We start from the raw sequence: 27,337 nt of genomic DNA, 5'->3' as shown, positions 1-27,337 counted from the left end.
CCTCTCCCTCTAGCTCAAATTCTCCAACCCTGCCAACATCCTTGTAAATCTTTTCTGAACCATTTCATGTTTCACAACATATCTGCGATGGGAAGGAGACCGGAATTGCACGCAATATTCCAACAGTGGTCTAACTAATGTCCTATACAGCTGCAACATGACATCCCAACTCCTGTACTCAATACTCTCACCAATAAAGGAAAGCATACAAACACCTTCACTATCCCATCTACCTGCGACTCCACTTTCAAGGAGCTATAAACCTGCATTCCAAGGTCTCGTTGTTCAGCAACACTCCCTACACTTACCATTTAAGTGTATAAGTCCTGCTAAGATTTGCCCTCCCAAAATGCAGCACCTCGCATTTATCTGAATTAAACTCCATCTGCCACTTTTCAGCCCATTGGCCCCATCTGGTCAAGATCCTGTTGTAATCTGTGGTAACTTACTACACCTCCAATTTTGGTGTCACTTGCAAACTTACTAACTATACCTCTTGTGCATGATCTGGATGTGAGCATATAAATGTTGAAAAGTAGTGGACCCAGCACCTATCCATGCGGCACTCCACTGGTCACAGGCCTCTAGTCTGAAAAACAACCCTCTGACTTCTACCTTTTTTGAGCCAGTTCTGTATATAAATGTTGACTTCTCCCTTATTCCATGAGATCTAACCTTGCTCACCAGTCTCCGATAGGGAACCTCGTCGATTGCTTTACTGAAGTCCATATAGATCACATTTGCCCTTATCAATCCTCTTTGTTACTACTTCAAAAAACTCAATCAAATTTGTGAGACATGATTTCCCACACAATTTGCCTGAAATTTATCCATCCCTAATGCCTCGCATCTTTTGTTCAACAGCCAGCTCATAAAGTTTGAACTGAAGCAACTCTTCAAATATTTGCTGTAAGCTCTTTTGCTCAGGACCAAACTGGTAACCAGAAGCTCCCGAATCCTGCAACTGATAAATAACCTGGCCTGATACATTTACAGAGGAACCTTGATTCTCTGGCATTCGATTGTCTACATATCTGATTTTCTGGCAAGATCGCAAGGTCCTGTTGCTTGGCTAAACTTTGTTATCTGGAATACAATTAACTGAACACAATACTGCTCACCCATATCCTTTGGATAACCGAGGTTCCTCTTTAATGTGTTTTTAGGAATGACTTTAATTACTTTATTGAACTTTTTATACATATTGTATTAACCTTATCACCAGCCACAATTCTATGAGAAATCTTAGAAATAAACTTTAATAAATTCTGTACTCACCAATTAACCAGTTGCCTCTCCTTTAGTAGAGTAAAAATTGATGGCTTCGTGTTACCTATACTCAGACTTGGCAGTATATTGTAGATTTATTGATTGAATTCAAATTCCTCTTGCTGCCATGGTGAGGTTTGAGCATTAGGCTGGGTCACTAAATTATTAGACCAGTGACATTACCACTACACCAGCATCTTCCCTATTCATAATGATTTATTTGTATAGACTTCTCTCATTTGTGCCAAAATTTGTAATAGTGTACTGCATTAAAGCTAAACTGATTTGCTTCCATGCACTAATGTCCTGTGACAGTGGATTGCTTTTGAAGTAAAGCATAATTGTTCGTTTAATAAAACAAAAACCTGGAGAGAGTCTAAGTCTGAAACAAAAACAAATTCTGGAGAAATTCAGCAGGGCTAGCAGCACCTGTGGAAAGAAAGCAGAGTTAGAATGTTTCAAGCCCAGTGACCCTCCTTTGGAGCTGATAGTTCAGAAAAGATGGTTATGTATGTTGAAGACAGTGGGCATATCTGGCAGAGATGAAACCAGAGACACAGAATGAACAACAGTTGGGGAGACAACTGGATGATAGCATGTCAGGGAGAAAGAAAAGGTGACAATGAGAACCATAACTAGATGAAAATAGGTTGGCTGTACTGAAAGCAGCCCATGTCATTGATGGCCTGGTGTGGCAAGTGGGTTAAGCTTGGGGAAGGTGGTGTTCAGGTTCTAAAATTAGTGTATTTAATCTTGTGTCCTGAAGGCTGCAGGGTCCCTATATGGAAAATGAGATGCTGTTCTTTCAATTTGCACTGAGTTTCACTGGAACACTACAGGTCTGAGATGGAAATGTTGGACCAGGACTAGGGTGGTGGTGAGTTGGCAGGCAACTAGAACTCCGTCACTTTTTGCAAACAGAATGTAGCTGTTCCACAAAGTGGTCGCCCAGTCTCTGTTTCATCTCCCCAATTAAGGGGAGACCAGTGTGAATAGTGAAGAAGTGGACTAGATTGAGTGAAGTGCTGGTAAATTGCTGCTTCACCTGGAAACATCCAGAGGATTATAAGCCATTATTTCTACCAGCTCCAGTGGTATGCCCTCACCAGACAGATTCCATTGCCCTCCCTTGTCAGCAGGGACTATTTCCTCCAGGAGCCACTGGTCCACTTGTCCTGTACTCCCAACACATCCCCATGTGGCCATGGCATCTTCCTGCACAATTGCTGAAGGTTAGACCTGCTTGTTTATGTCCTCCCTCTTCACTATCTAAGGCTGCAGCCACAACTTCCTTTTGAAGCAATGATTTACCCACACTTCACTCAATCTTGACTACGGTTATTGCTGCTTATGATGTGGTTTCCTTTACATTGGAGAGATGAAACGCAGACTGGACTTCCATCTACAAAAATGATCCCAGACTTCCAGTTGCCTCCCACTTTAACACACAATTCTCTGGCCAACATTTCTGTCTTGGACCTACTGCAGTGCTTTCGTGAGCTCGGTGCAAATTGGAAGTATTGTGTCTCAAGGCCACTGAACTTGAAACGTTAATTCTGTTTTATCTTCACAGATAATTTACTAAAATTTCACAATATAGGGATAATATCCAGGATAATATTCTGGAAACATGGATTCAAATTCCATCATAGCAGCTGGTAGAATTTAAATTCATCATATCAATCTGGAATTGAAAGCTTGTTTCACAGTTAGTGGCTGTGAAATTGTCATTGCTGCTGTCTACAGTCAAGAAATCTACTGTCTTTACCTGGTCTGGCCTAAATGTTATCCATTGCCACAGCAATGTATTTGACTTAACTTTCTTCTGAAATGACATGGAGGCAGTGAGGTCTGCCTGACCTGCTGTGCTTTTCCAGCAGCACACTCTCAACTCTGACCCCCAGCATTCCTGATGAAGGGCTTCAGCCCAAAACGTTGACTTTTCTGCTCTTCGGATGCTGCCTGACCTGCTCTGCTTTTCCAGCAACACGCATACTCAACTCTGAAATTACATGCCAAGCAATTGAGGATGGACAACAGATGCTGGCCTTGCCATATCATTATACAAGAATAAAAAGGGAGCTGCTGCTTTAATATGGATGTTTGTTATTTTTCATGTTAAATCTGGATAAATGAATTTGGGTCACAGCAGTTGACCGTTTAAATTACACATTTAGGAATAATGCAGTGTGTTTGAAATCCAACATAGAATTGTAAAAATAAATCTTTAGATCTGCACTTAGGGTTTTTCAGTCTTGATGAGTGCAAGTTTGCAGGCTGCCATATGAAGCCAGATATTTCTCTTGAGGACAGGAGATTTGCTTTTGGGTAGGTATTAAGCAAAATTGAAGGTTTGGGGCTAGGTCTCCAGTATGTTGACTCAAAACATTGTCCAAATAGGCTTCAGAAATGGAAATTAGAACAACAAATTTTAAACATTTTGTACCGCATTTTACATCTTGAGTGACTTTGTAATTTCTTTCCAGTCACCCGCCTCTGAATGTTTTGGAACAGGCCACAATTAAGCAGTGTGTGGTGGGACCAAACCATGCAGCATTTCTTCTAGAGGTAGTGTATGTTTATTAAAATTGTTTATTAAATGATTAAATCAAGAATGGTTATCTAAAGTGATATCATGTACTTGAATTTTCATGTTTAAATATTATGGTGTATTGTTTTTGAGGGGATAGCGAATCAAGTACAAAATCAATATAACTATTGTCAAATGTCACTAAAATGAAATTTGTTTGCAATAACTGGGAAAATTGAATAAGATCAATCTTCAGTTATAAATTGATTTAAAGGGAAATATTTTGAGCAGCTTGTGTGCACATTCTTTCATGAGTTAAGATGAGCTGTGGTTGACTCTTTTTTTTGGGAACCTTTTAGGAGGCACGGTGCCTCACAGTGCAAGGGACCCGGGTTTGATTCCAGCCTCAGGCGACTGTGTGTGGAGTTTGCACATCTCCGGGTGCTCCGGTTTCCTCCCACAATCCAAAGAATGTGCAGGTCAGGTGAATTGGCCATGCTAAATTGCCCGTAGTGTTAGGTGAGTTATTCAGCAATAAATGTAGGGGAATGGTTCTGGATGGGTTACTCTTCAGAGGGTCAGTGTGGACTTGTTGGGCCTGTTTCCATACTGTAGGGAATCTAATCTTAATTTGGTGACCAGTCTGCTTTTTAAAGTGTGAAAATCATAAATTATTGTCTTAATTAACCAGTTCTTTTAGTTTTACCACCACATAAGGCACGCTGTTTATGTTGCACAACAATAATAGCCAAGACTGCAAATTAAGGGCCTGGTGGCATTATTGATCTGCTTTTAAACCAGACACCCTTGTAATGTTCTGATGTCCCGAGATCCAATCCTGCCAGGGTAGATGGTAGAATTTGAATCCAGTTAAAAGAAAGAAATTGTGATTAAAAGTCTAATGATCATGAATCCATTGTTGAATGTTGGAAAAATCCATCTTATTTACAGATGTCCTCTAAGGAAGGAGACTGCCATTCTGTCTTGGTCTGACTGACATGTCACTCCAGACCCATAGCAATATGTCTCTCAACTGCCCTCTGGGCAATTATGGATGGGTCATAAATGCTAGCCTAGCCAGTGACACCCTCATTCTGTGAATTTTTTTAAAAATCAGATGTTTGATTGCATCAGCAAAGAGCTTGCTGGGTGCCTGAGCTAGATCATACCATGTATTTAGGCATATCTTAATGGCCTTAACTTAAATTCAGATTCAAAAAGCAACCAGGTCTGGACCTTTAACTATTAATGTCAATAGATTATGTATGATTGGAATTTTTTGCCTTCATTGCACTGCCAAGAAAATACCTCTGTCTCCTTGACCTCATCAGTTCTTTCCGTATGCTGTTCCTTGGCAAAATCATCCAAAAGCACCATGCCAGATTTCAAATCTAGTGATGATAGTTTCTTTGTTCTTTGCTTCTGCAAAGCACTGAAACATGTCACTTATTATTTGTTAATATTTTCCATTCTTAATCTTCTATGCTGTTTGATATCTCTCATACTGTATGTATTTATTTATTTATTTGAATCATCTGAATTGTCCCTTTTCTGTGTCTGCCTATTTAAATTGGGCCTTTTATGCTACTGTTCTTGTCCGCATTGCATTAAGACTACAGTATATCCCTTGTGTATCTTGATGGCTTGAACTCCAGTGAAACAGGAAGCAGTAGTTAGTCTGTCCCTAGAAGTTAATAATTCCTATCAGTGTCCCCCATAAATATTTCCAGTATTCATATCCTGGGCCTTTTAATGTACACTGTTTATTTTCTTTTGCATTGCTATGCTTGAGTTATCTCCAAAGGGAGCAACTTGAGAGCACCCTGCGCAAGCTGGGTTTCTGTGCAACACATGTTAACTGCTTAAAGGGTATGTTAATGGCAACCTTGTGCCAGACAGCTATGGGCTGTTAGTTGAGCATCTTTTTATTCAGGTTATCTGACTGCATTTGGAATGGTTGCTATATGGATTGTAAAGAAAAATATATGTAGTGAATCTTGTCCAAGAATCATTGGACTACTTTGGCTCTGTGCTAATGTTGACCTCCATGTTCCAGGAAAGTAGCAGTTTATTTCATTAGGGAAAAAGAACCATTTTACTGCTTTATGCTTTTAAATGATCTTTGTATGTTGAGCAGAGTTGAACTGAAATATTTATGGTTCAAGACTTGCAAAAGTGGATGGTTCTTTCAGTAGTTTAAATTTTTGATAGCAAGAAAAATAGCTCAGAGCATGTTCCATTCTTCTGATATCTGTTTGATTTAATGGTTCTGTTCAATGGTGGATAGGGGCTGGAAAGGGAGGAGGATGTCGACCATGAGCTGACTGTAAATGGGAGAGAGAATTGTTTGACTCGGCTGAGTGATAATACTTGTTAGGTAACTTGGGCAGTGTTTCTTTTCATAGTTAATTATTCTGAAATTGCTTTGGAGTGTGCCACACAACAGGTGTATGATGAGAAAATGGGTTGTTAATGTCAGCGGTGGATCAGCTTTGCCAAGATCTGTATGTAATTAAAACAGACAGTTTCCTGACTGGGACCCTGCACCTTCAGGTGCAATGGATAAATTAAATATGAGTATCAATGGGTTCTGTAGAGCAGGGCTTCCCAAAGTGGGGTCAAGATCTCAAGTAGGGTTGAGAGCTGAAATTCTGGGCATGAATTGAGGCAGCATTGACACCAGCACAAAGCTCCAACTGAGATATAGCAGCTGTGTGCCCTTTCTGATGGACCAATTAGAGTGTACCTATACATATTGCAGTGAAAGTTAGATTTGGAATGGATAGTACATTCAAGGTTTAGTGCATTGACATTGTATTTTATTATTTTTGATTGTTGGACATTGTGTGTTGGCAAAGGTAACTTTGGAAAGCAAATCCAGTGCAGTAAACATGGTTTTAATCAGTATCTTGTAGAGTCATGGAGATGTACAGCGTGGCAACAGACGCTTCGCTCCAACTTGTCCATGCCGACCAGATAATCTAGTCCCACTTGTCAACACCCAGCCCACATCCCTCCAGACCCTTCCTATTCATACACCCATCCAGATATCTTTTTAAGTATTCAAATTGTACTAGTCTCCACTACCTCTGATAAAGAAACCAGCAAAAATTATATACATTAACTGGAAGTTTACTTTATTATCATGATCTCCGAGTAGTTAGTTGAAGGTTCAACTGAGAAGGCTGTCTGTCAGTAAGTTTTATTTGAAGTGAAGTTGCATAACTGTTTGTGATTTATGCTGTAATTAAATACTGATGTATATAGCCCTGCACTGTGGGCGGCACGGTGGCACAGTGGTTTAGCCCTGCTGCCTCACAGCGCTAGAGACCCGGGTTCAATTCCCGCCTCAAGCGACTGACTGTGTGGAGTTTGCAATTCTCCCCGTGTCTGCGTGGGTTTCCTCCAGGTGCTCCGGTTTCCTCCCACAGTCCAAAAATGTGCAGGTCAGGTGGATGCCCATGCTAAATTGCCCGTAGAGTTAAGTGAAGGGATAAATGTAGGGGAATGGGTCTGGGTGGGTTGCGCTTCGGCGTGAACTTGTTGGGCCGAAGGGCCTGTTTTCACACTGTAAGTAATCTAATCTAATCTTTATGTGGACCTCTTCATCAATCCAATATTTGATAAACCAGCACACTCCTGGTCCCATAAGTGCTGGTTAATGAACGGTTTGCTGTATTAAGTAAGAAATTGGGTTCTGAATGAGTTAGATTGGCACAGAGACTGGCAAGAGATCACTGAATCTTGCTGTGTAAGCTAAATATGAAATTTATTTTTCACACAACAATAAATAATCATTATTCTTAGCTGGAGTGATTTTCAGTCCCTCTGACTCAAACCCACTGTGTTTCAATTTCTATTCACTTGCACTTCTCCATGGTTTCTCCCTGTTTACTTCAGATGCAGATGTTATAGCGTTCCTGCTACTTGGCAGAAAGTAATCAATGAGGAATACAACTTGGTTATCTTGTTTGGTTCTTTTTTACATTATAGCTCTTCAATAGGCAGAAGTGAACTTGCAGTTTCTTTTTTACTGCAAACTTTATTAACTGATCCTACTCTTGATCTGATCTCTGGATTTTCACTGACCCAGATAAGTGCTGAGTCTCATTCCAGAAGAATATTTCAGAGGAGAATAGAATTTTTTTCTAGAAATCACAAGGTGATTTTGTTTTGCAATCGGGACAACCGAAGATAATAGGTGAGCTTCGGTTTTTCTGTTGGCACAGAAATTTCTTCTGAACACCTCTTTAAATTTGGTCTTGGAAACATAACTCTCAGACCATCACCATACGTTCATTGTGTGTATTAAAAAGTTGCGTGGAGCATATTTTATGGTTTTGTCATGCTCCAATTCTTGCGCAATTATTCTTTTGCATCAGAGAGATGCCATTTGTAATACAGAGAAACGTTTCAATTGAAATACTGGATTGACTGACTTAATAGTAGGTCAATAAAAAATAAATACTATAGAGTCAGGGCTTTATTTACCATGTAGTCTGGAGAGAAATTGAATTATTTTTTGTGATTTTGTCATATTGAATTCACTGTAACAACAGAGTAGATTTTCTGTTATGGTTTATAACTCCTTCTATCTTAACAGTATACTGTTCATTGTAGTCTGAGCAGTGTAAAAGAGATCTGATTGAGTACATTCTTTTTAAATGCATAAACTAAAATGTCATCAGAATAGCTTTTCTCCCTCAAGTGCAGAGAAGCTCCTTGTTATAAAATCATAATGTCAAATGGAAGATATTAGGATGTTGTATAGTACAATTTGTCATACCAGGTTGCTATTTCACCCTAGGTTCAGCTGGGTAATTTTTGATTTGTCTCTAAATAGCAGTAAGATTATCTCAAAAACCAGACCAACGTAGCTGTGTAGACTATAAGGAGCAGAATTAGGCCATGCGGCCCAGCGAGTCTACACCACCATTCAATTATGGCTGGTATTTTTCAACTTCATTCTCCTGCCTTTTTCCTAGAACCTTTGACTCAATGACTTAGCCTCAACAGCCTTCTGAGGTAATGAGTTCCTCAAATTAACTACCCTTTAGCTGAAGAAATTCCTCATCATCTCAGTTCTAAAGGGTCAATCCTTTAGTTTGAGGCTGTGCCCTTGGGCCCTAGACTCCCATGCTAGTGAAAGTATCTTCTCCAACTCCACCTTATCCAGGCACCTTCGTATTCTGAAAGTTCCAACTGGTGAAGATAAGTTGAGTGCAGATGATCTTTCATTCAGTTCTTGGCGGGAAAGAGCACACGACAATTTGAGTTCTTAAACTGAGTGTTTTATTTGGTCAAGGAAATGGTTATGGACAAAATTAGCTGGGCAACTTTGGGGTATAAGGTGCAGTGTTTCAATATGTTTCACCCCTGCCCTGGTAAAATGATTTTCCAAACATAATGGATGTTTAATATGACAGAAAACAAATTTGCTTTTTGGTCCATTGCTATTTTAATGGCATAATAGATTTACTAATTTTACTCTATAAAATGATTGCACTAGAAGACTATGTTTATAGACTACATGTTTGAGGCAAGGTCATTTGGTTTTGAACTGCTGATATTGCTAGATTGATGTCATGAAAATTAAAATTACTGATTTTTGTGTGACATACATTCAACTCAATCTAAATTTCCCCACTTGCTCTCCTCCCCTAGAAATATATCACTGTTCCTCCAATGCAGCTGGGTCAGTGTCCTGGAACACACTCTCTTCCTAACAATCTCGTGGCAATGCAGACACTAAAACTCCAGCGGTTCACCACCACCCTTCCAAGGATAATTAGTGAGAGGCAATTAATGTTGGTCCAGCTAGCAAAGCCCATATTTCCTGAATGAATAAATAGGTTGTAATTATTTTACTAAATAATTAATAATTCATCCATTTTCACCATTATTCACCAAAGTGAATTTAAGCTTTAGTTACTTTTTTAATGCAGTTTTTATAGGCTTAATTATTTATGTATGTTACAAAAATCAATATATTTCATGCTGGAATGTTTTGTTTTGCCATCCCGACTCCTTAACTATACCAGGACGGTCGCATCTGCAGAATTAGCTTTGCTGTTCAGCCAGACAGATTGGAACTGGGGAAACCAGATACTAGTGAAGGGTGAGTAGTTCTGTGATATACTCGGTTTGTGAGAGTATTTTTTAAGGCATGCATGTGAATATCTAATTCTACTTGCATGCAAATTCAGTGTTGACGTTTTTGATGGTGAGACTAGTAACTTTTTATGTGCATATACATTGAAGGGAGACAAATTGTATAGCTTTTCTTTGCAAAGCTTTGCAGTTGAGCATCATATTTTGTGTTTAATTGATAAGCAGATGCAGAATAATCTGACTAACAGTGATTGAAATTATGAATTCTGTGTTTTCGTTTAAGAGAATCTTTCTGGTCAGCTTTTGAGCTTTTTTTTGTCATAATTGTTAGAACTAAATTGAATGACATATTTTGACTAAATTTGTTCCATGAATGATTGTAATATCTAGTTAAATATACAACTGGTCGTTGCAGCAATCCACTTATCACAATATCCATAGCAATCTTGTGTTGCTTTTAAAAATGTTCAAGATGGGTTTGCCATTGCCCTAAGCACAAAATACTGGTGATAACACTGTGCTCCAAAAACTTTGAATCTGAATAGGTTTTGATTTCTGTTGATCTGTGAAAATGAAGCATAATCAAAATGGTTTCTTTTTGAAGGTTGCCTTTTCTGAAGATGGATTTCTGTCTTCAAAAAAAAGTAAAATTATAACGTTTAATGAAGTTCGCAATGAATCAAGATTTCTAAGGCAATGGTGACATTAGAAAAATGTAACCATAATGATGAAACAATTAATGACAATGAATTTTTTTTTGCGTGAACAGGCACTTGAATTAAGTTTAGTTAATTTTTCGTAGTTATACAATCCATTCTGTCCAGCTATGCTCCTTTTGATTTAAAAAAAACTAAGCCTAAAATGTGAGTTGTTCTAAATTTTGATTTTAGTTTGTAACATTGCTCTGAGCTGGAAAAAAAGAAAACTATCCATTTCAACGCAAAGGCAGAAATTGTTTTCATGTGCTAAAATTTTTTTTACACATGACTGTGAGCCATGAAAAATTTAAACAAAAATTAGAGTAAACATTGCAGTGCTAAAAATTGCCCAAGGGTGTTGCTCTGGCTGGTCATTGACCAGTTACAGCAAATATAAATTCCCTGAGCTACAAGGCTTGGGATACCTGTGTTATAACCCATCTCCCATCTTTGTTTCCAGTTCAAAGTTGAGCAGTGGTTCAGGCACAGGAAGGACTTCCAGGCCAGGCAGGAGTAGTGATTCCCCATGGTTTCTGTCTGGTTCTGATACTCTGGGCAGACTGGCAGGCAACCCCCTTGGGTAAGTTTTGGCAGGGTTCCAGGTCTACATGACCTACAAGTCAACCCATGTGCCAAAAAAAATGCATTACTAGGGTGGTTAAAAATTGTTTTGAAACTGCTTGCTGTAATTTTTAGCTGTTATTTATAGCGCATGTCATTGATGCATTTAGGAATGTGACTTACCATTCCTCACAGCTAAAATGGGATGCTTGGTTTCCCCTTGTGTATGGGCTTTCTGCTGCTAAATGTTGCTAGTGTACCTTACCAATTACTTGTCAACAATTCATTTGGGTGTGGAGTGACAATTAAGTGGTACTTGCACAAGCATATTTTTCTGAATTCATGAATGGGGATCCTGGTGATTGCTTTTCTAACACTGCCACACACCTTAAGATTTGCAGAGCAATAAATATTATATTTTGTTCATTTGTAAGCAGATGACTTGAAATGTTTACTGTGCATCCATTAACAATTCCAACTGTGAAACTTTGTAAATAATCTGTGAAATAGGATTTAACATGTCTATAAAATAATGGGTATACTTGTCAATGATGTACTAATGTGAACAATTTCAATTACTAAAATATACTGTAATTTTAAACAGTAAGTACTGGGATCCTGACAATATAACTACAATAATACTCATAAAGGCAAAGCAGTTTGGGAGTTTTGGGAAATATCATTGAGTGTCACCTGATATACAGTGCCAGTTCAAACAGCTGTTTACTGTACACATTTTCTCATTACCATGGCTATGGTTCCGTGCACCTGAATATTTTCTAACCAAACCAGAATTATTTCATAAAAATAGTCAAACCAATGTTTACCAAAGATCTGGGAGCTAATTTACCTGCCAATTAGAGATGTCCACCAAGCGTGGCCATGATTCCTCCCCATTTCCCAATTAAGGCTGATTTCCCCTCTGCCTGAAAGAACTTCCTCAGATGTATTGCGGATAATCAGCAATATAATGCGTATTACAGCTGGGCATCTTGCAGAAATATTGTCAGCCAGCATCTTGCTTGGAAAAAGGCTTTTGTAAGATTGTTTCCCTCCCTCCTGACTACAGCCAATCTTAAAGCTGTATGATTTTACTATTGGAATTTTTATTATCAACATACACTGACAATTGTTTAGAGGAATTTGACCAAAGTTCCCCATTATTTAATGCATGTTTGAATGTCATATTTGCAGTTCGTTTGTCCAGGCTACGTAAAGCATTTGTTCGAAGCTGCAATTGGCTGATGCATTACTTTAACCCTTCTATTCATTGCTATTTAAAAGTTATAAAACTTGAGTGAATTATTATGCATAAAATACTCCTGGAGAAGCTCTGAAGGTGATTCATACTTTGTAATCTCTCATGGTGTTTACAGGTTTCTTGTATGAATCTTCACATTTATCCCTTTCTAATTTCAGTTAAACTAATTTAAGCTAATTCAGTTTCCATGAATTGTTCATTTAGGAGCCGTTGGAGTTCTGGAGTGAGTGGTGGTGCTTCTGGAAGATCATCAACAGGAGCAAGAGACTCAAGGAGGCAGACTAGAGTGATACGTACTGGACGGGATCGGGGATCAGGACTTTTGGGAAGCCAGCCACAACCGGTTATACCAGCATCGGTTATTCCAGAGGAGCTTATCTCACAGGTAATGTGACAGTATTGCCTTGGGGAGGAAACTTTGTCCCATTGTGCTGAACAATGTCATTTAGCTTGTAATGGTCTTCTCTCTAGTGTGTGGCCTGTTTTAGTGTACTGCATGGTACTGTACAGATTGCTGTTGATCCAGCTGCTAAGAAGGAGCATCAGTCGGCACTGATTAGAGTGTTTGGCAAATTAAGTATTAAATTCCATATGAAATGAATATGGTTGATAAGATTAGCGATACCTTTTATGATCCTGGTTCATGTGTCAGTTACCTCAATTGGCTGGATGGCTAGTCTGTAAACCAGAATGATGCCAACATCATGGGTTCAATTCCTATGCTAGCTGAGATTACCAAGAAAGACCCTCCTTCTCAGCCTCTTCCCTTGCCTGACGAATGGTAACTCTCAGTTTAAACCACCACCGGTTTTCACACTCTAATAAGAGAGCAGTCCGATCGTCTGGTAAGACTATGGCAATTTTTCTGAATGGTGAAATTTCATGTTCACGTTTGAACAACACATAAAAGTTAAAATGTGATGTGAAACAATTTCAACGTTTTGTTTTTAGTTGGGTTTAGAATTTTAAAATGCATTTTGTGTATAATGTACATATAGATTTATAAATTGTCTGCCTCATTGCTCTGGAATAGTTGAGTTTAGATATTGATGGCAAGCAATGAGATTGTGATGTAAATATGCTAAACACGGAATTGGATATTTTGAATGTAACAATTATTTTAGAGATATTTAAGGTCTGTAATGGTGTAAGGGTCCAAGATAAACCACTTAATATATTCTTATGACTGTTACATAGAGATGTACAGCACCGAAACAGGCCCATTTGGTCCAACTCGTCCATGCCGACCAGATATCCCAACTCAATCTAGTCCCACCTGCCAGCACCCGGCCCATATCCTCCAAAACTTCATATTCATATACTCGCCTCCACCACTTCCTCTCCTGGCCCATTCCACACACTCTTCCACCCATGCAGGAAAAGGTTGCCCCTTAGGTCCCTTTTAAATCTTTCCCCTCTCACCCTAAACCTGTGCCCTCTAGTTCTGGGCTCCCCCAGGGAAAAGACCTTGTCTATTTACTCTATCCATGCCAGTCATGATTTTATAAACCTCTATAAGGTCATCCCATAGTCTCCGATGCCCCAGGAAAAACAGCCCCAGCCTCTCCCTATAACTCAAATCCTCCAATCCTGGCAACATCCTTGTAAATCTTTTCTGAACCCTTTCAAATTTCACAACATCCTTCCAATAGGAAGAAGACCAGAATTGCACTCAATATTCCAACAGTGGCCTAACCAATGTCCTGTAGCGCTGCAACATGACCTCCCAACCCATGTACTCAATACTCTGACCAATAAAGGAAAGCATGCCAAACGCTGCCTTCACTATCCTATCTACCTGTGACTCCACTTTCAAGAAAGTATGTGCCTGCACTCCAAGGTCTCTTTGTTCAGCAACACTTCCTAGGACCTTCCCATAAAGTGTATAAGTCTTGCTATGTTTGTTTTCCCCCCCAAAACTGCATCACCTCTAAGTTAAACTCCATCTGCCACTCCTCAGCCCATTGGCCCATCCGATCAAGATCCCATTGTAATCTGAGGTAACCCTCTTCGCTGTCCACTGCACCTCCAATTTTGGTGTCATCTACAAACTTACTAACTATACCTGTTATGCTCGCATCAAATCATTTATGTTAATGATGAAAGGTAACAGACCCAGTACCGATCTTTGTGGTACTCCAATGGTCACAGGCCTCCAAGCTTAAAAACATCCCTCCTCCACCACCACCACCCTCTGTCTTCTATCTTTGAGCCAGTTCTGTATCCAATTGGCTTGTTCTCCCTGTATTCCATGAGATCTAACCTTGCTAACCAGTCTCCCATAGGGAACCTTGTTGACCGCCTTACGGAAGTCCATCTAGATGACGTCTACCACTCAGCCCTCATCAATCCTCTTTGTTAGTTCTTCAGAAAGCACAATCAAGTTTAGCCATGTTGGCTATCCCGAATCAGTCCTTGTCTTTGAAAATTCATGTACATCTGTCCCTCGGGATTCCCTCCAACAATTTGCCCACCACTGACATCAGGCTCAATGGTCTATAGTTCCCTGGCTTGTCCTTGCCTCCTTTCATTAATCTTTTTTAATAATTTGCGTGGGCAAAGACTTGCAACCTCCTACTTGTGGGAGTAAGAGATAGTTGATGTCCTGTTAGCTGCTATCAACTTTACCATTTTGTACTGTGTAATGTATCAGTGGATTTCTAAAAGTTGCTTTGCATTTGTTGGAATATGTACTTCTTGAAACTGACTTTTGAGGAGCAGCTTGGCTTGGAAAGGAGGAGAGCCAGCAAACAAACATGCTTGTTTATGGAAAGATAATTCCATTATCTTATTATTATTCCATCATTATTCCAAAAACAATTAATTATTGTTTGAAGAACACTACAGATGTTTAGGGTGGCTTAGTGGTTAGCACTGCTGCCTCACTGCGCCGTGAGCCCGTCTCGGGTGACTGTGTGGAGTTGGTATGTTCTCTCCATGTCTGCGTGTGTTGCTTCCCACAGTCCAAAGATGTGCAGGCCATGTAAATTATCCATAGGAACTGCAAGATTATAGGACATGGGTAGAGTCTGGATGGGATGCTCTTCATATTGGTGTGAAAAACTCAATGGGGCAAATGGTCTGCTTCCACACTGTGGGGATTCTATGATCCTGGAAAGTGTTATGCTCAAGGACTGGTAACTAGTCAGATGTTACATTGATTTAATTAAGAGAAGGCCAGAGGTGGTTAACCCGCCACAGAGATGGGGCCGAAGGTGGTGTGCTTGAAAGCTGCAGGTTTTGAAGCTGTGTTTTTAGATTTGCATTCTTAGTTTTATGTTTAGTTAAAAACTTATTGAATGCGTTGAGAACAGAGCCTCCGGTTATAAGAAATAAATGAATGTTCCTTGGAGCCTTGTGGAAACTGTTTACATGATCAGTGACTTCAGATTTCAATCAAGGTACCATCTTATGTGATTATAATACAATGCCTTATTCTGGATTTCCATGGAGACCATGGCTGAAGGAGTGCCCATTGCTCTCAGCCCAGAACTCCACAAGTCACAAAATAAAGTAAAATCTTTGACAAATTACAAAGATGATGAGGTAAATACATTTTCCACACCAGATTTAACACAACATGATCAATTAGCCAGGTTTCTTTAAAAACATTTATTGGTTTATTCTAAAAACAAAAATCCAAATTTGCTACTTTGGTTTTCTGAAAGCAAAAACTTTCACCTTTTATTCTTGAAGGGAAAAGGATCAAGTATGGGGTGTTCCACAGTCTGTTGCTATGATATTGTGGCACATGTGGGTGCATCAGTAATCATGCACAACTGCCTTTAAAACTTTTCATTACTGTCCGATTTCTTAGGACATATAATCATGAGATGTACTTTTAATCACTCTTTGAAATATATAGTTTAACCCTGAACTCAAAAAGTGGGTTTTCTTTTTAGAAATGAGAGAGCAGCTGGTTCGTAGACTTTCCTCCAAATGAGTCAGTTCAAACAATAATTGGCCAAGACAGGTGAAAAACACCCCCAATAGAATCAACAGCAAAGGAAGCAGTTTTAAAAAAAAACTCCAGTATCCACAGTGAACTTTGTGCCCTCTTTTGAAGAAGCTGTTCCAGATGTTTTCATAGAACGTGAATTTAGCTTTTCCTTCAAAAGCGAAGTACTTTAAGCAAAATCAAATATGAATTGTTGTGACACTACTTGGAACTCGTTACCATTGAGCATATTTAATCAAAACTTGAATATAATGAAAAAGCCCTGCAATGCCAATTTTATTTACCTTGTATGGATCTTTTCCAGTTAAGAGGTACAGTCTGCAAGCTTGCTTCTGAATACCTGGGCTGTAATAATTAGCATTGCTTTTTGCTGGAGTTCAGTACTGATTTATAGATTACCGTCACCTTTATCCAACTTGGGGGCAGACATAGACAGTCATGAGCTGCTTCTCCATAGTCAGAGAGAAAGAGACTAACAAACAGTTCTAGAAGATCAAATGTGGACTCCCTGGAATGGACCAGACTGAACAGGCCAAAGATAAATCTTGAGACATGAATGGTTCAGTGCTGGCTTTGCTAGTGATGCTTATGTTTCACCATTTTCTTGAAGAATAAAGTTGATTAACAAGTTTAATGGAATGGTTGGATGCTGGATCAGAGACTTGTTTCTTGGTGCAGTTGCACAGAGCAATTCAGGACATTAAATGACTAAAGATAAAATTTGATACTTGGACACAGTGTTCCTCATTTTTCATGTCCATTTCATGTTTTTTATGTTTCAATTGATCTTCTAAAGTGGCATTTCTGGTTTTAAATGCAAAACTGAAAAATGCAGATATTACTCTGGGCAGCAAGCATGTAGACAGAGAGACATAGTTAATATTGTATATTATTTACCCAAAACAGTACCCCCCACCCCACCCCACCCCACAGATGCTTCATGGCTACCTGAGTATTTCAACAACAACTTTTGTTTATATAGTACATCTTAATGTAATGAAACATCTAGAGGTTCTTCACAGGAGCATTATAAAACATTGGGAGATATTGGGTCAGATAACCTAAAGCTTTGGCAAAAAGGTAGCGTCAATGGAGTGTGTTAAAGGATGAAAGCAAGATTGAGATGGAAAGGCATGGGGAAAGAATTCCAAAACTCAGCCTGGACAACTGAATACAAGTCCATCAGTGGTGAGACAGTTATAATTGGGAATGCATAAAATGACAAAATTCAAGGCATGTAGATGACAGCTGTCGAGTACTTTTTATCTTTGTGAAATGCTGCAAATCTGAAATATTCTGCTTGTCTGTCTTTAGAAAGTTGACATCATCTTGCCATAAATGTGTTCAGAATCTCTTCAATGTTTATTTTCAAATCTTAAATTATTTGTAACTGCATCTCAGATTTTCATTTTAAACTAAATTCTTCACTGCATACTAATTTTATCATTTACCTTGTCAAAAGGCGCAAGTTGTATTGCAAGGCAAGTCTAGAAGTGTTATTATTCGGGAACTACAACGGACTAATTTGGATGTCAACCTCGCTGTGAACAATCTACTCAGCCGTGACGATGAAGATGGAGATGATGGTGATGATACAGCAAGTGAATCATATTTGCCTGGAGGTTTGTGAGCTTGATACTCTGGTTTCAGGTTAAGATTGCTTTGATTCTAATAGACCAACTTGCATTTTAAGAGTTAACAAAATAGGAGTATGTTGCTGGACCATGTCCAGATTTTTATTTTTTTGTAGGCCTCAAGTGTGTATCAAGGAGCCTAACGTTCACATGTCAGGTGCATACCCATGTTTCAAGTAATTCACAACTGTCTCAAATTGCTGTTTCTGAAAAAGCTTTGTAAATCATATTCCTCCCATCCCAAATTCCCCAGTTCCCTCATCCCCCTCAGATGATAATGTTCTGACAAAATTTTTTTTGCAAATGCTGTCACCCATTCTTTGTAATATAACTGCAGGCTTTCAGATATCATTTCCTTTTTTCTCAAATGATCTTGATTGATCCTACATCTTCAATAGATGGGCACCTAATAATTTTATTCAAGAAATACTTGGTCATACTTAATTATTTGAAATGGCATTGTGCTAAAATTATATAAGAAATTGCGCATCCTTCCATGGAGAATGTCGCAAAGATCCCTTGTGTTCCATTCACAATTTCCAGTGCTAGGTTGTTTTCTCTATTGTTGAAGGAACAAATGCTCCTCATTTTATTGTGAACAAATTTACTTTGCATTAGATTTGTACTATTGATGTTGCTGTGTTCCCTTCTCAGAGGATCTTATGTCATTACTGGATGCAGATATCCATTCTGCACATCCGAGTGTCATCATAGATGCTGATGCTATGTTTTCTGAAGATATCAGCTATTTTGGTTATCCTTCCTTCCGTCGCTCTTCTCTCTCCAGACTAGGCTCATCAAGAGGTATTTTGAAGCCAAGATAATTTTACAAGCTTTTCTATATCTTTCTAGGTGTTTTTCCTCCTTATCCTGCACTTTCAAAAATTAATTGCACTTTGCTTCTGATGGTAAGAGTAGTGAATGAATTTGGGCATTATTTCTTAGTTGTAATGTGGGCCAATTGTATGACTGGGTATATCTCCATAGCAACTGTAGATAAAAACTTTGAATTTGCATCTCCATCTATGTTTTTTTCTTTAAAATCTTAACACAGACTTGAGAGAATTGCGTCTCCTAGTCATAGTCTTTCATGGTTTATGCACTCCTCAAAATATTGCTAGAAGATTCAAGTTCAGTGTTTTGTTATCAAAGTTCCTACATTTACTTAGGTCTTTAACTGCAACTGATCAATTGGTCTGCATTCTTTACTACTTTTGTTCAGCATTATTTAGTATTAATGTTAAAGGCTTAAAAAACTTGGTATTTCATAGGTGATCATATGGAAAGTAAATAGACAGGAAAAGATCCTTTAGTATTTCTGGTCCATTCAAAGAATATTATGGCACCAATCCATATATTCCAAGAAGGAATGAAAAACCCAGTGCATCTTGTGGGTTGTATTCCAAAAACTGGGAAAATTCTTCACTGACCCCTGTCCCCCATACAATTAAAACTCGAAAAGGAGATAGCTTTAGCCATGCTGGTCTCTGCAGTGATGTGGCGGTGTTGGTGTTGGACTAGGGTGACCAAAAGGTCCAAATCTCACAACACCAGGCTATAGTCCCAACGGTTTATTGGAAGTACAAGCTTTTCTGACAAAGGAGAGCGCTCAAAAGCTTGTACTTCAAAATAAACCTGTTGGACTATAATAACCTGGTGTTATGTGATCTATGCAGTGGAAGTGATCTCTGCCTCTGCCAGAAACCAATCCAGATTTGCATAAAGGCATTTAATAGTGCCATGTCCAAATTTATGTGAATTCGAATTATGGGACAGCCATTTCATGTCATCATGTCATTTTGTGACTTCCAGTTGTGACTCAGTTCTCCCCTTATCTCCATTAAGTTAAGTTGGAGCAAATTGTGAATTCAGACACAATCATTCATATAAAATTTGATCAGATCTCCCTATGCTAGTGCTCCTCTAAAATATAATGTCTCAACTCATTTCAGCAGCATTGATAACTAAGGTGATTTAAACTGGGAATTAATTCAGCACCCTCCTCCGTACTTTTGAGAACATGCTAGTATCGCTCCATTGTGAGACAACCAAAACTGTATTCTGACTGAAGTCTACTAAGGTATTATATCAGGACAAATAGTGTGCTTTGTCTGAAAGTAGAAATTATAAGGGGAAGACAAATGATCAATTAAAGATTCTTACACATTTTCATGTTCTAAATTTTCATTAAGCTGTTCTCTTAAATGTACAGGCTGTTTATGTTATGTAATTGGTTTAACAAAATAAAACTATTTAATCGTATTGATATGCTTAATTCTGAGCATCTATTTCCTCACCTGCGTAGAAACTGGCAACTTTAAAAATAACCCTTGGAACTTCCAATTCATATATGAAAGAATGGTGTGACAAGATTTCATGTTTTACTGTGCAAGCAAGATAGTAAGAACTTTTTTTGTAGCCAACTTATACTTTAAAACACAGAACTTTGTTTTTGCTTGGAACATAACCCAATCGATCCATGTTTCACGTATTTGGTATGCTGTCCTTTAAATAGACACTCAGTGCTCCTGGGGCCTGTCCAAAATGCTTCTTGGCTCCTGAGGGTTTGCTTCTTCATTTTCCTTTCTCAGCCCGGTCGTGTTTAAATCCAGTACTGTCTGCTAAAGTAAATGTCTTTTGCTAGAGATTCTCCCTCTAACGCAGACTAGGTTATATTGAATTTGGACTTTTCAATCTGAGTGCAAGCTCTTAGCTATGATCCTGCACTCAGACTGCTGACCTCTAACTGCTGGATTCTGGAAGACTAACCATCTTGAGAGCTTTCAGGGATACCTTTTGAAACCCTTCCCCTCTCAGAAACAACATGAATCCCATGGGTCTTTTATTTGGGTAGTAATGGCAATTAGCTATCCTTGAGATTTTCAGCGCCGAAACACTCTTGTCTTAGATTTAAATGGACAGTTTAAAGCTCAGTTGTTTACAACACAATATTCTCAACATCTTCCTGGGATTTGGAGACTTCCAATTCAACTACTGTAGTTACTTTGCACTTTCTCAGCAAAATAAATTAAACTTTTCTCAAGTGTTTAATTGCCCTTGATTCAGGACAGCTGTCAGGCAGACTTCAGAACCGGTCAGATGGGTCTCTAATTTTACCCGGGTGTAGATCCAAACCAGGTCAAAATTATATAACAGTTGATACCTTAGTTGTTCTTAGTGTTTTAAAAGTGATGTATCCATGATTTTGCCAAGGTGCAGGAAGAAAGGGTTTCATACCTTTGGATCGTTGTATAGCAGTGAAATTTGAAGTATTGTTAATTGCTTATAAAGCCAACCTTTACTTCAGTCCATGCAGTGATAGATGAACCTTCATGAATCAGTATGTTTGGCTTTGTCCTCATTTCCACTCAAATGTACCGCTCCAGGGTTAAAACAAACTGTTGCACATTGTGCATTTTAATTTAAAATGCGTAAGTACACTTTTGTAATCTGGTGCCAAGGTTGAATATGCTGTTTCCTTGCTGAAGAAAGTAATGAACTGTGGGACAATAATTGATCCAAATTAAAAGGTGTCAGTGAACGAGCAAAGCAAGAAATTTGTAGTTTGTGTAATAAGTTCAAGCTGCAAGAACATACAATACTTTGTATATTTTAAAAACATTAACTTTTTCATTTTGGCATTCAATTGTGTAATCTTGCATTCAAAGTTAAAATTAAGTACTTGTGCCGAAAATAAAAGGAGTGAGAGTGGAATTGAAGGCCTTCCTTCCAAGAAGTGTGTGTAACTGGACAACATTCAACTTCAGTGTTCTTGAATGCCTTCTAGCAGTCATTTACAAGTAGACATTGACATTATACTAACAAGCAGTGTTCTATTGACCTGGAATGGTAGGTAGTTTGGGTGAGCATAAATTTTATTTTGGGAGGGAGAACAATCACAACATACATCAGAAGTGACTGTCCGTTCAGTGGTAGTCCTCGTTATATTCAATTCGGCGTACTGCAGAGTTGTTACGCACTTGTTTTGTGTAACACTGCTTTTAGTTGTACTGTGGAGGGTTTTCCTAGAGATTGGCTTATTTTTATTCCACTGGTGTGACCCCATTGCATACCAGTTCTCCTTCTTCCCTTAGAGAGAGACTCCGATCTGTTGCGTGAACGTGAGTCAGTTTTACGTTTACGTGAAAGGAGATGGCTTGATGGTTCCTCATTTGATAATGAACGAGGCTCCACAAGCAGAGAAGGTGAATCAAACTTGGATAAGAAAAGCCTTCCGGTCCAAAGCCCTGTCTCCTTGGGAGAAGAGTTGCAGTGGTGGCCTGATCGGGTGAGTTTGTTAAAAAGATATTAAAGCTTATTCTAGGTTTTGGTAGTGGCAGTATGATGCAGTAACATTTTATAAATTTGTGAACGATCTGACCAAGATTTGTCTGGGTAAAGGAGTTAAATTCCTATTAAGTGTGATCGCTGTGAGTCTAATACACTTTATTTGCTAATTTGAAACATGGCTGGCAGTTTGAGTAATATTACTAGCTTCATGTCATGTTCTAATTGAGGGAAATTGAGCATGCAAGCATGAAGTTGAACTGAGATTCAACTCTCAATGAAGTAATTTTCCTGCTGATGTTTTTAAACTTTCCTTTCATTTCCATCATATTACAATTGGCAGAAAACTAAAATTGTACAAACTTTTATTGGCATAATTTAGCACATCTAAATTTCATTTCATCTGTTCTGTACCTAAATTACAGTGCATAATTTGAGTTCTAGGAAGATCACAGCTGGAACTGTGCAGGCTTATTTATTCAGTTCCATGAGTGATCATTGAGCCACTTGAGTAGCATAAAATGTCAATTAATTTTTAGTATAACAAAATTGGAGCGAACATGGCAAATGATTTTTTTTTAGGATAAGTCCAACTGTTGCTTGTTCTTATTTGAGGTGGAAAATAATTTATGTAGTTTTGTTCTAGTGGAATTGAGTGATGTGGGGGTCTCAGGATTGAAAGGAAAATGCAAATTTATTTTGTTATCTTTATAGGGCCTTTATTTATTTGACTGTAGAGAATGGGAAACCAAATTTATTTTGTTTGAGAAAAATGCTTCGGATCTCTGGTATGGTCAATAAATTTCAGGGAAAATTGATATTTGTTTAATATGAGACTGAATTAATTTCATTAATGAAGTAGACTTCATTAGAATTAAATCTGCAATAGAATCTATAACTCTTCCTCTAAAATTTGGAGCAGGTTTTAGTTTCGACTTGTATCATGCATGTATAGATTTAACAACATTGCCAGGTCAGAGGATATGCCACAGTGACTAGTTCAAACGTTGCTGCTAGAAAACGGTGGCACAGTGGTTAGCACTGTTGCCTCACAGCGCCAGAGACCTGGGTTCAATTCCTGCCTCAGGCGACTGACTGTGTGGAGTTTGCACGTTCTCCCCGTGTCTGCGTGGGTTTCCTCCGGGTGCTCCGGTTTCCTCCCACAGTCCAAAGATGGCCATGCTAAATTGGCCATGCTAAATTGCCCGTAGTGTTAGGTAAGGGGTAAATGTAGGGATATGGGTGGGTTGCGCTTCGGCGGGGCGGTGTGAACTTGTTGGGCCGAAGGCCCTGTTTCCACACTAAGTAATCTAATCTAAAAAAAAAAGTGGGTTCTATAGAACATTTGAAGCAAGTCCATGAGAGCTAAAACCATTCAAGTCCCTTTTTTCTCCCTAGGATGGTACTAAATTTGGAGCTATTGGCGCTCTGTACTCAGAGCTTATAGCTGTAAGCAGCAAAGGTGAATTGTATCAATGGAAGTGGAATGAATCTGAACCTTACAGAAATGCACAGGTATGAATATGTCTAATTTTATTTCCTTCTGATTAGTGTTTAATGATATATTGTTTCTGTGCTAACTGAATTTTTAAATCTTCATACCCTAAAGAATCCCTCTGTGCACCATCCTCGAACCACACAACTAAGTTTAACCAATGAGAAAATTGTCCTTCTGGCTGCCAATAGTATTAGAGCTACAGTTACAACAGAAAACAGCAAGGTAAGTATAATTAAATTGAAACATGTGATTAAAAATATACTTTAGTTTCAAACTGTCACCAAATCTCATTTTTTGTTGTTTGGGTACTTAACTTTCAGATCTTGTACACAGCTCTGGTTTTAAATAATTAATCTTGGCTGCTCTATATGTTGAGCATTTTTATGTTTTCACTTGTGCGTTTTGGTGGCTGAAAATGATCAGTTCATGAATTCCCACTTGCTATTTTGAAGTAGAGGGAGGATTTAATCCACTTATTCAACTCGCCAAAATAATTAGCAGCTGTTTGTTGATTCATTTCTTAAGGCAATGTCTAACCAATTAGAGTTGACCTGTCTGCTTTAAATGACTGGAGTTGAGCAATACCCAGGTTTCCCATTCATGTCAATGACTCTACCAATCAAAATTCTCCTCGCATGCAATGTAAATGTTGGTTATTCTCTTGATATTTTATTCTTGTGAAAAGTCCTGATGAAAGCAAGATGAAAATTTTTGACAAAATAACTTTTTTTTTCTCAACAGTACTCAAGTATTATACAACCAAATTAAATATCATCATATAGTTTAAAACAAAAACACGTGGAATGGACCAAATTGTGTATAGAATGCCTAATTGTGGCAGTTTTTTAATGCAATGGGAGGCTGTTAATATCTCAGTTGTTTGTTCTTCTTGTTTTAGGTTGCCACGTGGGTGGATGAGACATTATGTTCAGTAGCTTCTAAACTAGAACACAGTGCACAATTTTTTCCAGAGTTGCAAGGAGAAAAGATTATATCTTTGCACTGTTGTGCCCTATACACGTGTGTCCAACTAGAAAATAGCCTTTATTGGTGGTAAGTGTTGAATGAATTTTTAAAATCTCATATTGGCAAAGTATGTGCATTAGGCTTTAATTAGTCAATTAAATACTACAGTACAATGTAACTTTTATCAACTTTTCTTGCTTTGAACTTGACATTGGAGTTTGTCTAAATGGCTAAATGTTTAAGTGCTATGTGCTTTTTAAAAGAGCTACTTAGCAAAATAGAGGATCCAAGAAATTCTGGAGAAGATTAATATTTTATTCATGTAAGTTGCTATAAACTTGATTAAGGACAATAGACAAGGATGTTCAGACAATTCTCTGCAGATAATGCTTCACAATCAACCATTCTAAGGACTGTTCTTTTCAGATGTAGATGATTTAAAAGCAGTCTTGGTCAATGTTATTCTCACCCCATTTCATCATGCACTTCCTTTTTTCTATTATAACATGGCAGGAATTACAACAGGTTCCTACCGGTGATTTAATTCTTTGTTGTGTGCATTCTTTTCTCAAACTCTTAGTCATTGAGATGTACAGCATGGAAGCAGACCCTTCGGTCCAACCTGTCCATGCCGACCAGATATCCCAACCCAATCTAGTCCCATCTACCAGCACCCGACCCATATCCTTTCAAACCCTTCCTATTCATATACCCATCCATACGCTGCTTAAATGTTGCAATTGTACCAGCCTCCTCCATTTCCTCTGGCAGCTCATTCCACACATGTACCACCCTCTGCGTGGGAAAAGTTGCCCCTTAGGTCCCTTTTATCTTTCCCCTCTCACCCTAAACCTATGCCATCTAGTTCTGGACTCCCCCAACCCAGGGAAAAGACTTTGTCTATTTATCTTATCCATGCCCCTCATTTTTGTAAACCTCTATAAGGTCACCCCTCAGCCTCTGATGCTCCAGGGAAAACAGCCCCAGCCTGTTCAGCCTCTCCCTGTAGCTCAAATCCTCCAACCCTGGCAATATCCTTGTAAACCTTTTCTGAACCCTTTCAAGTTTCACAATATCTTTCCGATAGGAAGCAGACCAGAATTGCATGCAATATTTCAACAGTGGCCTAACCAATGTCCTGTACAGCCGCAACATGACCTCCCAACTCCTGTACTAATGCTTTCTTTTATTGGTCAGAGTATACCAAATGCCGCCTTCACTATCCTATCTACCTGCGACTCCACTTTCAAGGAGCTATGAATCTGCACTCCAAGGTCTCTTTGTTCAGCAACACTCCCTAGGACCTTACCATTAAGTATATAAGTCCTGCTAAGATTTGCTTTCCCAAAATGCAACACCTCGCATTTATCTGAATTAAATTCCATCTGCCACTTCTCAGCACGTTGGCCCATCTGATCAAGATTAGATTAGATCACTTAGTGTGGAAACAAGCCCTTCGGCCCAACAAATCCACACCAACCCGCCGAAGCGTAACCCACCCATTCCCGTACATTTACCCCTTTACCTAACACTACGGGCAATTTAGCATGGCCAATTCACCTGACGTGCACAACTTTGGACTGTGGGAGGAAACCGGAGCACCCGGAGGAAACCCACGCAGACACTGGAGAATGTGCAAACTCCACACAGTCGGTCGCCTGAGTCGGGAATTGAACCCGGGTCTCTGGCGCTGTGAGGCAGCAGTGCTAACCACTGTGCCATTGTACTGCCCATGATCCTGTTGTAATCTGAGGTAACCTTCTTCACTGTCCACTACACCTCCAATTTTGGTGTCATCTGCAAACTTACTAACTGTACCTGTTGTGCTCCCATCCAAATCATTTATGTAAATGACAAAGCATAGAGGACCCAGCACTGATCCTTGTGGCACTCCACTGGTCACAGGCCTCCAGTCTGAAAAACAACTCTCCACCACCACCCTTTGTCTTCTACCTTTTGAGCCAGTTCTGTATCCACATGGCTAGTTCTCCCTGTATTCCGTGACATCTAACCTTGCTAACCAGTCTCCAATGGAGAACCCTCTTGTGCAGATTCAGTTAGTTTCTTAGTAGCTTCAACAGAACTGTTTATTTTTAGAATACCATTTTGTTTGTGCAAAGTGGTATTTCTTTATCTCACTTTACTGAAGTCAGTTGACTTGATGGTTTGCATGATCACCTAACTTATTTTGATCAATAGCATTTTGTTCAAAACTCCAAACACTCTATCAGATAAGTCCATGAAACAACCAGCATTTTTGTGATTTCGCTGATTGAGCAGGAGCTAGTCCTGAGCACTTGGGGGAAGTGCTTCAAATTAGAATAATGCTGCTAGTTTTCTTTACAATCTAGTTGGCATTAATTGGGGAATGTGTTGACCCACATTAGCAACGCAATGAAATGCTGGTGATAACAGTTGCATCCTTGGTGTTGGGAACAATTTAAGAGCCATTGCTGAGGGAACATTGAGAATGTATACTGTTAAAAGTTCCATAATTGACAGTTGTTTGATTTGATTTACTGTCGATTCATAAGAAATTGATGGAGGAAGAGGCCTTTTTCACT

General features: G+C 38.9%; 1 protein-coding gene across 8 annotated transcripts in view; it reads left to right on the top strand.

Annotated features, from left to right (window-relative positions):
• The window catches only part of ubr5 (ubiquitin protein ligase E3 component n-recognin 5), a 164,186-nt gene that overhangs the window by 28,238 nt on the left and 108,611 nt on the right, over positions 1 to 27,337 (top strand). For 5 of the 8 annotated variants that reach the window (XM_072570726.1, XM_072570728.1, XM_072570732.1 and 2 more), the window contains exons 3-12: positions 3,756 to 3,837; positions 9,841 to 9,917; positions 11,069 to 11,188; positions 12,635 to 12,815; positions 17,851 to 18,010; positions 18,677 to 18,826; positions 22,099 to 22,310; positions 23,708 to 23,824; positions 23,919 to 24,029; positions 24,706 to 24,860. In XM_072570726.1, coding sequence (XP_072426827.1) covers positions 3,756 to 3,837; positions 9,841 to 9,917; positions 11,069 to 11,188; positions 12,635 to 12,815; positions 17,851 to 18,010; positions 18,677 to 18,826; positions 22,099 to 22,310; positions 23,708 to 23,824; positions 23,919 to 24,029; positions 24,706 to 24,860 — 1,365 coding nt within the window. The remainder of the gene's footprint in view (positions 1 to 3,755; positions 3,838 to 9,840; positions 9,918 to 11,068; positions 11,189 to 12,634; positions 12,816 to 17,850; positions 18,011 to 18,676; positions 18,827 to 22,098; positions 22,311 to 23,707; positions 23,825 to 23,918; positions 24,030 to 24,705; positions 24,861 to 27,337) is intronic. The other 3 variants (XM_072570733.1, XM_072570729.1, XM_072570730.1) reach the window with 2 other exon arrangements.

Source organism: Chiloscyllium punctatum, chromosome 5 (assembly GCF_047496795.1).
Source record: "Chiloscyllium punctatum isolate Juve2018m chromosome 5, sChiPun1.3, whole genome shotgun sequence".
Lineage (NCBI taxonomy): Eukaryota > Metazoa > Chordata > Chondrichthyes > Orectolobiformes > Hemiscylliidae > Chiloscyllium > Chiloscyllium punctatum.
Note: the sequence above shows the minus strand (reverse complement) of the source record. Positions and strands in the feature narration are given on the sequence as shown.